Genomic DNA, 13,291 nt, shown 5'->3' on the forward strand with positions numbered 1-13,291 from the left:
AAACGGTTGAAAGGGACCTCCCTATGTTACTTGTAGTGCAAGATTGTGTCAATGAAATAAATTTGATTGAATATGGATCGTTATATATTAATCCCCTTATTCATAATGGTCCGATAACTTTAAACAGCCGCTTAGGAGTGTTTTTTCTCATTCTGACTTAGGTCAATAGAAGAAGACAGAGTGAGAATTAGCAATGCTTTGAGTTAGCAGACTATTATGAATAAGGGGGTACATGAATAAATGATAATGAAATGAAAAAGGATGTATTATTATTTTATTTCGACATAATATAGATCTATGCATAATATTTACAACTCCATTTCTTACTTTTTACTCTAAAAGTGTAACGACACTCCAAACCCTTTTCAAATTTTGGTTAAGCTCTGATAGTAACGACAATAGATCTTCAAAAGTAGTTCTTATAATGCCAGAATTTGTATGGTCACTGACATTTATAACTGCGCCGTCCTCAGTCAGTTTCGTATGTAACATCACTCCGTTCTCTTCTTCTGGTTGAATATCTTCATCATCAACGAATTCTTCTTTGTTAATAACTTTCATTGGCAAATTGCTAATTCTCTTAATCTTTTTAAAAATTTTCGCGAATCTTTGTGTTTCTTTGCTGTCAATGTCAATTGTGTTCTCTGAGGAAACAAAACTGGCCTTCATTTGGTTCTTGTCATTTATACTTCTTTTTTTGCGTAATTTCATGTTCTCTTTTGGATGATTTTCCATAAATCTTGGTGCTGCTTTGTGTTCATTTAAATCATCTTTTTTTATATTCCTTTGTGGGTTATAAGATTTTGGAGCCTCTTGTTGCTTATTAGAGTTAACGATGTTATCTTGATCAATCGTGGGCTTACCTTTAGATTGCCTAGATAGCCTTTTATGTGATGTCATAGATTTAATTGTCCTAAATGGTCTAATTTCTGAAAGGTTAATACTGGACATGAGTTTTTCAACCAGAGGTATTCCATGAAGTAACTTATTTTCTTGGTTCTCTTTTCGATCTCTTACTCTTGTATGACGTCTTTTGAGTTTCCTCTTTGCAGATGATTTGTATACTTGTCGCCCGTTTCTATGTAAATTATCGCCAAATTTTATTAATATTTCCTTTAAATTTTTGTTCATGCCATTGACTTTTTCTTTCATAGCCGAAACAACATGACTTTTGTCAAAATACTGAGTGCTTTCAAGTAATTCTTTATCTGCTTCCTTTTCATCAGTCATAATTTCTCTCTTAACTTTAACTGTGTGTTGATCTTCATCACTTCTCAAATATGTATATTTATTATTATAATCCCGGCATGCCCCTACATTTTGAGTACTTGCTAAAACCCAGAAGCCAAATGACTTAGGTGGAAGATTTATGAGTAAAGTTTTATATGGACGAATCCGTTTTATTACTGGACGAATATCACCGTCGTAATACATGGCTTTGCTGTTCACTACTATGTTCCTGTAAAGGAGCAAGAATGTTTTTAGTATTGGATGCACTTTGTTTTTTTTAATCTTATAAATACATTAATGTTAAGTAGATGACTTATGCTTATGTTTGGTAAAAGTACTGCTTTTATACAGTTTGCGGTTTTCTGAAGAATGATGAAGATGACTTTGGAATTTCTCTTAAAATATATAGAATACAGAACACGCATTGCATTTGTTATATTTAATCATCATTACATTAAAATTTAAAAATACAGATAAGCAACCTAGTTGAAGCCTTATTAATATGATAGAATTGCAAAAGTTGTGAAAACGAAATGCTAAAATTACTAATTAATATTGTAACAAAAACGGTGTGTGCTTTAGACCACACGCCACTAGTGGATACTATAATATATCAAAGCGATTGTTATCTATATATATATAAAAATATACAAATAAACACGAAAAAAAGGTTCAAGTCTACTTTCAGCACATTTAAAATATACCAAAAATTATGAAAGTCAAAATATGGAACATAGATTTTAATATTACATTGACAGTGTTGTGCCTCCCTCCTCCCTTATCCCTCCAATTTACCTAATTCCTAATAATTCAACATTTAATTTTGAACTTGTACATTTTGTCATACATTGAGCAAATTATTTTACTATGCAATATTCCTGATAATTCGTTGTTTTAGTTTATACCGAGAAGTGCTTTTGCAGATTATAGAGGTGGGTATCCTGCATCGAATCCAGTCTACAATACTCCTGCCTTATTAAAAAAAATTTAACAAAAAACAATCGACTTCAAAAACACTATTCCAAAACAATAGATATAATATGCACTAAAAAGTTAAAAAATAATTGCGTATTTTTATACACTCTAATTCTAGTTACGATTATTGTAATTTTTGGAGTCGGTGTCATCCAAGGTTAGGTTCTAACCAAACTCTCACCAAATAATCTTTGAAGATCTTTCCAAAAAATAAAGAACCATCGAAATCGGTTAGCGCGATATTGAGTTATTCGTAAATTTATCATTCAATTCGCTGTATAGATGTAATACGAATGTATAGATGGCTTAAACAAAATATCATTACCCATTTAGATCATGTCCGAGTATGAACTGCATTATATCTCCTCCTTCTTCTTTCTGCGACATTTTGATAGAGAACCTCGCAGGTTCATCGTCCATATTTGCGCCATACAGGGTGAGAGCTCCAGGAATTGGACTATGATGTAGCGAAGTGCAGTGGGCAAATAGAGTAGCATTAGATGCGTCCATATCAACATCGAGGACCCGTTGTCCTACTAGGTTTTTAAACAAGAGGGCCATATAAAAACTCTGAAAAACACTTTTTTATTTAATAAACGTTACTATACGTACAGAAAAATTCATAACCTAGTTCAAATACTTTTAATACAGTAAGAGACTCTTGGATCTTTTCGGAATTAATAAAATTACATGGCGCTTGAATGATAACTGTTAGGGGCTTGTTCCACTACTGAAATTTTTGGCAACTGGATTTATAAAACTGGTAAAGGAAATAATAAAATGTACTGGAGAACACATCACGAACAAACATAAACTTATTATGCCCACTACTCGTCGAGTTTGTAAGTGGTAGAAAACATAAATGACTTTCTTAATGTTAACACAGATTGTGAATGGAGCGAACGCCGTCAGGCTATTAAAATCATATATATTTGAACAATTTGTTATGGTTTTAAAGTTATAACCCTCACTTCTAGGATTAATACACAAATAAAATTTGAAAAACAATAAAATTTTATGAACGATGCGGGACTCGGAACCACGACCTCCGGCGTTCCGTGCCGTTGCTCTAACCAACTGAGCTAACCGTTCGAGTGACGTCTCGTTATAAAATCCTATATCATATATATTTGATCATATTGAATATTTTTTATAAAAAACAAAGAAGAAGCCCGTTGTGTTGTTTGCGCCCGTTCTTCTCAGTTTTGGGGATTTCATTTTCGAATTTTTGACTTTCAATAAGTGATTTCATATCCAATTTTGAATACAAATATTTGAAGTTGAATTTTAGTATGCCTACGACAGCACGGGATATGCTTCTTACACTGGCTTGCCAAATTTTCTCGGGATAGCAGCAACGACAACCCTAACAAACTTGTGTCTGAAATTAAAATGTGCTATGCAGTCCCGGAATACAGCCAGCTTAACCCTAAGAATATACGTTTGTGCGTTCACTGCAAATAAGTCTTTATCGTATCTCCTCGATTGCATACTTGGTGTAGATACATTGTGTGACGTTTATGTGTGTTGACACTTGGAAAAGAAGTCCAAAATTAGCCTAAAAAAACTCGGCATTTTCTGTATTTCAAGGTTTTAAAAATTTGCTTCCCACAGAAACTTTGTGGAATCATCTGCCAGCTATTGTATTTCTGGATGGATATGATTAAGGCATCTTCAAGAGTATGCTCCCATCTTTAAATTCTGATTGAATTTCCTTCCATGTTGCCAGTTTATCTTGATGTTGAAATTGGTATTTACCTACATGATAAAATAATATGAAATTGACCAGCAATGTTCAAAAAATTATATGTACTTTTTTGAACATTTCTGGTCATTTACCATATTGGCATTTCTTATTAGACATTCCAAAACAACTGTAGAAATATCGCTCTAGAGTAAAGCCTCTTTTTATGAGAAAAAGTGACAAGCCTTGAAAAAATGACAGACTGTCATTTGACAGTAAGTGAAACGCCCTGCACATTACAATGGAGTGCCCCTCGGGATTCTTGATTGACTCCAAAATTCCTCGTCACTTTGAGACATAAGACGTTAAATCTCATTACCCCTGGAATTTCACTAGGTACTGATTGCTCTAATGATTAATAGTAATCTGTTAAAATAACAATCAACAACCACCGACATGTCTTACCAACGTTGGGACGTGCAACTCATCTTCCAACAACTCTCGGTAGTGAACGGAGAACCCGTTTCGTGCTGCGAATCCGAGGCTAGCCATCCATTCGGCAGCTCTCTCTAACTCTCCATCTTGTTGAGACTTCTCTGTCAGCCAAAGTGGAATATTGCTTCTGCTTAATAACTTAAGCAGTTTTAATCTTTCTTTTTCAGACATGCGCTCTAATTCTCGGGATGATGAATTTCTGTAAAGTTTGTTCGTGTTTTGTAAAATTTTATTATTCTATCTACCTAGTTTACGTATTCAAAATGTGTATTTTGTTTCATTAAAAAGCTTTAATATACGCAAACAAAAAACATAATGGTCTAAACATAAGTAACTGATTGTGTTTTAGATTAGGTACATTACTAATTGTTTATCAAATGAAAGAGCTATTTGACTTTATTCCTCCCGCCGAATTCCACCTTCGCACGACACACCACGAGTTAGGATATCACCTCCAACATCTGTATGTGTGGCGTTCCTCCAAAATACAGTTTTCAAGGAACTTTCTTCCACGCTGTCAAATGAGCTTCTTGTGCGTTGTTTGCAGGGCGATATGATATGGGTACCTTCAAACATGTGCGTATACGTTTCTAAAAGGCTGGCGACGCTTCTGTAATTATTTTGGTGTTGCAAGAGAATGTGGGCGGCGGTGATCACTTAGCATCAGATGACCCGTACACTCGTTTGTCTTCTTCCATAAAAAAAAAAGTATATAGTATGTGACCATAGATTAAAAAAGTAAGTATCGTTAATCTGTGTATGTGACATGTTGTATGTTGTAATGTCATTAACATATTTTTGGGCATTTTGGCTTAGAATATTAGCGCTATTTGGTATATAGACACTTGGTTTGTCTCGATAAAGCTTAGAGAATACTAACTACTATGTGGCCGGTATATCGGATACCAGGCTATTCTTTCAGGTTCATTTTCTTAATTTTAATTATACTTTAAATAAAAAATATGTTTAAAAAAAACACCAACAAAATACCCATTTAAAAATATGGCGTCCGTCATGTCGTTTGATAAAGAGACGTAATCCTTGAAGTCACTTTTAGAGTCTGCTTGTAAGCAGTCGGTGACATCAGCGCCCACCACTTTCCAGGACTTGTCTCGCCCTGGAGGAAACGTCTCGATAATGACACGGAGAGTTTGTAAATCATTCAAGTATTCTTCTATAGATTGGTTTTTGCACTCTGAAAAGAAGATTTGATTACGTAAAGAGATAACTTTTGACTTTTTTACATACAAAAATATTTCTTCTTTAGAGAAACTAAGCAATAAATTCATCGCTGGCATTTTTTACATGTGTCCAGACAAACAATAATGAATAATAATAGAGAGTATAAAGTATCAGATGACAAAGTTCAATACACAATTATTATAATAAAATGCCTTTAAATTACAGCGACCTGGAGGCTACCATTTCAGTTATTGGCTTATTTCGTTATCTCCAAAGTTTTTAAGAACACGTGAAAGCAACTAAGATGCTAGTAATTGCAGTGGTTTTTTTAATCAATACTGTATTGCTATTAAAAATTTTATTCTTTCTTTTTATTTAAAATGAATAACTGAAGCGCCGCTGCAGGTCTGATACGTAACACAGAGCCGCGAACATTGCTACGGCACTAGTTCTGGAATCATCGCAAAGGAATAGACCACAAGGGTAGGATGCAAAAAAGGAATGATAACGGAATATTATTCCAAGCGTGTGACTTCGAGTGCCCTACGTCATCGGGCTACTGCCACGTGAACGTCTTATAGGTATTCCAGACCTGGAAATGGTTGGAATTACCAAGAGTTTCGTAGAAAAATATCTGTTAAAAATCGGGATGTGTAATCAGAAGAAGATATAATAAGGACAACATGTGGCTATACCTCTAGGAGCAGCGTAGACAGCTCGACCAAGAGGGACAGACCATAGATAAGTAAGTAAATACAAAGTTATCAAAGCACACTGCGTAGTGTTCGATGCGCGAGCCAAGCCGTTAGGCATGAGACCAAGACAACCATTTCAGTCTTCGACTGCCAATTGAATGTGGCCCGTGAGAGGATCCATTTATGTGTTACCACTATGGTCGCAATGTATCACGGTGCCCAGCATGATAGAGTCAATACGATGCCTAGTTAATTGACGCAGTTCATCTCGAAAAATGTGCCGTACTTATTAGACTTGAACTCTGATGTTGTGTACGCTCCCGGGACGCTCCCGACCAGGTTATTAAGGAACCGTCATCTATGAATATTGCTATGAATATTGATAAAAAATGCGAGACTGGCGAATTATCTGAGTATGGGCGTCACAGGGCATCGTGACATTTATGATGCTGGTCAGAGATTACCACGACACGCAAATCGCATTTTTCAGATCTAAATTATACAAAATAAAGTACACTTACCGTAGCCCAGCTGCCAAAACATATTCCCAATGTGCGCGGCGTCAGCTGCTGTGAAGATGTTTAAAGTAGTGTTGGGGTCCCACATACCGGAACGAGTTTTGTCACTACTGTTTAAAGCAAACACCAGCTCCAATCCAATTGATTGGGCCCACTTTGTGAACCTCTCCCATTGTGATCTCGTTACCAAAGTGTCGCGAAACTCTTTTGATAAGTCACCCTCTGAAGTAATTAAGACATAGTTATAAGATTGAAAAATGATACAAGATTTCTTAAGTTTCAACCGACACATAGGTACGGCTAACGAGTTAGACTTCAATAATACGGCTATAGTTAGGACCGCTTTTGATGATTAGGTACGTACCATTAAGGCTGTCAAATAAGACTTGTTCATCATCATCATCGAAGCGCACGGTGTGGTTGTTGAAGCCGAGACGTGCGGTAGTGGGTCCAGCAATCCGCAGGAAGGCCGGCGACAGAGCGGACGCCATACAGGTGCACTCCTTACTGAAACATTATTTATTTATTTATTCAATAGAAACAAACGGTCACAGTCATAAAATACTTACATAAGCACGAAATTCAATCTAGACTTAAAGTTCCCTTTTTAATGTTAAGCCCCCTAATTTTTAAGGAAATTAGTAATGTATAACTCACAATAATTTTTAAAATTGGGTTACAGATTTTTAAATATTACTAATGATCTATACAAAACAGGTCAAAGTGTCAAGATTTGTTGTCCATATTATGTTATTGTATAAGACAAGCAGTCCTGGATGGAATATACATTTATGTAAAGAAATATTTGAAAGTGTCTTGGAAACCGTATAAGTTATTGTTCCAAATATTATTTGATATTGCTTAAGTAATTCTATGTCTTTCCTGAAACATGCGATTAATTAACGCAATGAACTCAGGTTTGCTCTATCTTAAATGTACGTGGTTAACTCAAAATGACATAAATTAACATCATCAGTTGCCACGCGATTATGAACAGACCACCAACTAGCTTCCAGTCTTCCAGATATTCCAACAACAACTTAGATATTATTATTTTAAAATTCGAACGCACTACATAATAACAGCTACTTTAATAAAGTACATACATATAAAGTATATCATGAGAATATTTAGTTCGTCCACATACATCAGGTCCAACAGCATTCTGGCACTCCCTGTGACATCTGAGGGAACTCAGAGTAAACAGAAATCAGAAGCGAATCTTGCATTGATATGGACGAAGAGAGGAAAGGGATTTAGTGGGTAAAAAAACTACACTACACTCGCTTGCCCGTGTCTTCTTGATGATTTTCCTAATCTTACGGGAAAACAGCAATTCGGAATACTGCTCGTGATTAATGCGGCAGAAGATGTAATATTATATCATTTCACAACGTTAATAAATAATGCATAATGCTTGGGCAGATTAAAACGGCTAACACAAAACAACCCTAGAAATTATGTACCTAATAGTATTAGTACCTACTTACGGTAATCAGTAACCGCAAAGTAGCGGTGTGGTTTAGGGGGTATACTATGTCGTGAGGGCCTACTGGCTACTGCACGTTTTTATTTACACCTGATCAAACGTGCGTAAAGCCCGGTATCTACAAAAGCAAAGAATAGAGGAGACGAGAGGAGCAAAACTGCGAAACTGTCAGGGTATTTCCACCAAAGCGGAGAGCTGTTAGCGTTGCTTTGAGCTGTGAGAGCTCGAAATCAGTCAAGTGATGTCTACAATAGGAAGACGTTAAGTCGTTACAAAAGTTATATTTTACCTTGTTTGAGGAAGTGGAATTAGCTCTCTTGACGCGGCACATAATTATATAGAAAAATGAGACATCTCCTCTCCTCTCGACCTAAGCGGCGCAGAAGATGTGGAAATAACGAAATCTGATTGGTTATTAAAACATTAAGGGTATGTTTCATTTCAAGCAAACAGACAAAAAATAATTAAACAAAAGAAACCTACGCGGGCTAGTGGCGGACGCCTGCTCGTTTCAAATTATTATAAATTACCTGTAATACTTCTCATCGGACAGCAACAGATATCTGGGGTCTATACTGAAACTGAGAAACCTGTCGTCGACCAGATTGATGTGACCCTCAGTACTGATGTTCACATTATAAATATCCGAACGAACTACACTAAGACACAACTGTAATAATATTACCAAACTCACTGCCATTTTGAAAATACTATTGAGGTATTTTGTGTCACTTACTTTATAATTTCTTTGTAAAACTTATGTAGTGGACCGTTTTGACACTAGTATTATATTAATTGAACTAATCTGTTCATATTAGTGGCAGGTTGCAGGCAATTTTAAAAGTAACAAAAGGGTCAAACGGGATTTTACATTAGTAAATAAATACGAATTCCAAACATTTTTTTGCTTCTTCAGCTGGTTGTTGTCACCTGTTTGCATGATCACCATTGTTTTCAGTTCTAGAAGGAATTTCCGAATTGAATTGAAATACTTAACAAATATATAATTTTTACAACACCGTTTTTAATGGTAATATTAAATAGTATTTTCAAATAAAAATGAGTTAGAGATCGAAAAAGAAATACGGTATTTACAGCATATCATTTTCCGGCGATTTGTCTTGGTCCTTTTGGACCTTTAAGAAACCGTCTTTTCCATATAATTATAAACGATCACCTTGCCCTAATTTTCTAATGGCTTTTATTATTTTGTGTCATTTCTTATCAACAAGAATAGACTTCAAGTTAGGTACTTAATTAAGCATGTAGGAAGTTAAATAACAAGTTGGTCAGAACCAACGAAATCAAACCTAGACATTAAACACTAATCACAATTCAGTGATACTACTACAACACAATTTTCGCTGAAACTGCACAATGTTTCGGTCACGTAAGATCTAAACACAGCAAATATTATTGTTTATGTCGCACGCAACGGATTACGTGCTAGAGTCACGTTATGATAATAGTTGGGATCAGTAGACGATCACTCCGCAGTCCGCTCTAAATATTTAATAATATAAACGTTCACTTTATACTAACAAACTTGATGTGATTGATATTCCTTAAAAAAAATCAACAAAAAACAGGGACAATTGTCAAGGTCATGGAATTGGGCTCAAAAAAGAAGGCGCCCGGATGTCCAAGTCGAAATCACTATCCCATATGAACACTACCTCATGAAAGCTGAGAAGGACAAGTTCAGCAAGTACTTTGACTTTGCTTACGAGATGACTGACGAGACGTTGACTCGACCATCACAGCCCGGATAGTCCTTACGGCGGACTTATAGCGAAGAGGCTCGATCAATATAATATCAAAAAATTCTCGCTAAGCGGTTGGCTCAAAGATCAAATACTCTGTCTGCGGCCCTGCCACCGATAGCTCAGCCTTTGGGCATGACTCCACTGCCGGCGGCACTCTAAGTTTATGATATTTTGTTTTTGCATCTATCTAATAATATAATACATAAATTTTATACAAATGAATATACATGTGAATAGAAATAACAAATAACACATTATATTTCCTGATCATTATTACAGTTCTGACTATAGTATATTTTAATAGGCAAAGATAAGTTGCTCTGCTGGAGTAATGGTATCTCGATAATGTGTATTCTGCTTAGAAATGTATACTCGTAGTGCAACTTTTTGAAGCAATTTCTCGAAATCAATGGAGTGGATTCGAACAATGTTTCTCAATTCACTTCTGTCTTCTATTCTTAAATCATTCAATATGGCACGATAGGTCCCTTCTCGGTGTCGTCTCCTCAAAAATGATCGCGAACAGTACTTGCGTGGTTTCCTTGAATTTACTTCATTTTTTATGATGTACAAGTATACTCGTACTGCACTCATGGAGCAAAGTTCCGCAGTACGTTCACTTTCCATTATCAGTACCAGTAGTCAATTGAGCAGAAATATTTATTATCTTCTGTACTGACGTGTCATTAACAAGTTTAGCTACAAGCCTACAACAAGTATGAAACATGAGATCATATACGTGTAGAAAACTAGTAGTTGACAAACTATTTCATCAGACAAGTTCAAACAAATTTCGTCTACGAAAAGTTTTATATTTTTCGAATATTTAAAATATTGCATACAACTTATATTTGAAATTAGTATGAAACTAGTCATATATATATATAAATACCTTGGTGTAAAATAGGGTGTAATACTTATTTAAAACAAGTTACACTATACATGCTTGTTGGATAATATTTTCTACTGACATTTACCGGACAGACCGCATTTTTTTGCAAGTGGAAAAGAGGATGATAGATGAAGTGGTGAAAGAAACAAACATTATTATTAATATTTATTTTTTTAAGATATTCTATCAATATTTTTATAATCGTCTCGCAAGCATCAGAAATGCATTGACTACTTTTTGCCTTTGACATCCGTTGACAACGAAGAATATGTATCAGCAGTAGCTAGAAACCTCAAATAAACAGCTAACAAAAAAAACGCGTACACCTTTCTTAAAGGCTCCTGTGATTCCTCTGGTGTTGCAAGAGAATGTGGACGGCGGTGATCACCAGGTGACATGTACGCTCGTTAATCCTCCTTTTCCATAAACAAAATATTGCTCTGCTGGAGTGATGGCATGTCGATAATGTGTATTCTGATTAGAAATGTATAGTGCAACTATTTGAAGCAAATTCTCGAAATTACTGGAGTCATTCTAACAAAGTTTCTGAATTCACTTCTGTCTTCTATTCTGGAATCATTCAATATTGCACGATTGGTCCCTTCTTGGTGTCGTGTACTCAAAAATGATCGCGACCAGTAGGTACCTACTTGAGTGTTTTCCTTGAATTTGCTTCATTTTGTATAATGTACAATTACTATAGTGCAATCTTGAAGCAAAGTTCCGCAGTACCTACCTTCACTTTCCATTGTCAATTAAACAATTATAATCACATTGTAATCCATATTTTTATATAAAAAAAGAGCTCGCTGAGTTTCTTGTGCCCGTTCTTCTCAGGTATGAGGGAGTCTATTTTGAATGGGTGGTAGTTTTTGAAGTTCAAAAAGTAATTTTGAATCCTATTTTGAATGAAAATATTTGGATTTGAATTGAGCAGAAATATTCATTATGTTCTGTATTGACGTGTCTTAAACAACTTTAACTATAAGCCTACAACGTATATAAAACATGAGACCATATACGTGTAGAAAACTAGTAGTTGACAAACTATTTTATCAGACATGTTTCATAGAAATTTTGTCTACGGCAAGTTTTATTTTTGTATTTCGAAAACATTGCATGCAACTTGTATTTGAAATTTGTCAAATACCTTGATGTAAACGAGAGGTTACTGTTCCTGGGACGGTGTTAATTAATATTTACGAATATGGCTGTATGGGCTTGAACCCTTTGCCTGTTCTAATACTGGACGAAGAAACCAAAAAATCAATCAATCAATCAAATTCTTTATTTGCGTATAAACATGGTATGTTGCGATGGTATAATGTTACAATTTAATACAGTAAATAGTAAGGTAACTAACACATAACAAGATTAGATGATATAATATGTCTACATGTCAGAAACAATAAATATTAATTATCATAATACTGAAAAATAATACAGAACTACAGACTCACATAATAATAAAGTAATAACAGACTAACATAATAATAATAAATATTGTCTAATTAATTATTAACAAAAAATTTCACATTTTATGTTATGACATTACTCGCGTTCAGAAATTCATTTATTGTATAAAATAGTCGCTCACTTAACCAGTGTTTAAGTTTTTTCTTAAAAAGTCTTTTATTAGATAATTTTAAATTAATGGGCAGTTTATTGTATATTCTGACACTCATAGCAAGACAACTCTTGTCATACTGCAAGGTCAGTGGGATTTCGTCGAAAATTAGTCTATTTGGATCCCGGCGGTTTCTTTGAGGGTTAGTGTCACAAACATTCTTGAATAAATCACTATTAAATTTCACAAATACACACAGTTCATAGATATAAAGACAAGCAAGTGGTAATAGTCCAAGTTTTCCAAACAGAGGTCTGCAAGACTCATCAGGTGGCACGTTGCAAATAGCTCTCACACATTTTTTTTGCGATATGAAAACCCTAAAAATATTTGTACAATTACCCCACAAGTCACACACCCCACAACAGTCCGTAACGCAAAACAGACTCAATGTAAGCGTGATAAGCTAATAATGTTGTTTGTAAACAAGTAACTTTTTTTATTTGCCGAAGAGCATAAACAAATTTGTTGATCTTGCTACAAACGTTAGAAATATGTGATTCCCATCTAATGGTGTCATCCATGAGCAATCCCAAAAACTTTGTTTGATTTGCTGTGTTTACAGTGGTGGTATTATAATTAACATTTAGAATTGGGGTTTCGCGTATAGTTGCATTAAATTGAACATAATTTGTCTTTGCCAGATTTATCTTAAGGTTATTATGTCTAACCGTCTCCTAACCGTAACCTGTCTCTGACCAATTGAATTCATCGTCATGTTTATGTCAGCTTCATGAT

General features: G+C 35.0%; 1 protein-coding gene across 1 annotated transcript; it reads right to left on the minus strand.

The window, feature by feature from the left end:
• Positions 1-330: 330 nt before the first annotated feature.
• LOC126972587 (heparanase) lies at positions 331-10,026 on the minus strand. The gene is made up of 9 exons (XM_050819443.1): positions 9,987-10,026; positions 8,799-9,003; positions 7,166-7,286; positions 6,783-6,999; positions 5,375-5,579; positions 4,355-4,583; positions 2,531-2,775; positions 1,272-1,459; positions 331-929 (listed from the first exon to the last, which is right to left on the minus strand). Exons 1-9 carry the CDS (start codon positions 10,024-10,026, stop codon positions 331-333), a joined length of 2,049 nt encoding a protein of 682 aa, XP_050675400.1.
• Between the last annotated feature and the right edge of the window lie 3,265 nt (positions 10,027-13,291).

Source organism: Leptidea sinapis, chromosome 26 (assembly GCF_905404315.1).
Source record: "Leptidea sinapis chromosome 26, ilLepSina1.1, whole genome shotgun sequence".
NCBI lineage: Eukaryota > Metazoa > Arthropoda > Insecta > Lepidoptera > Pieridae > Leptidea > Leptidea sinapis.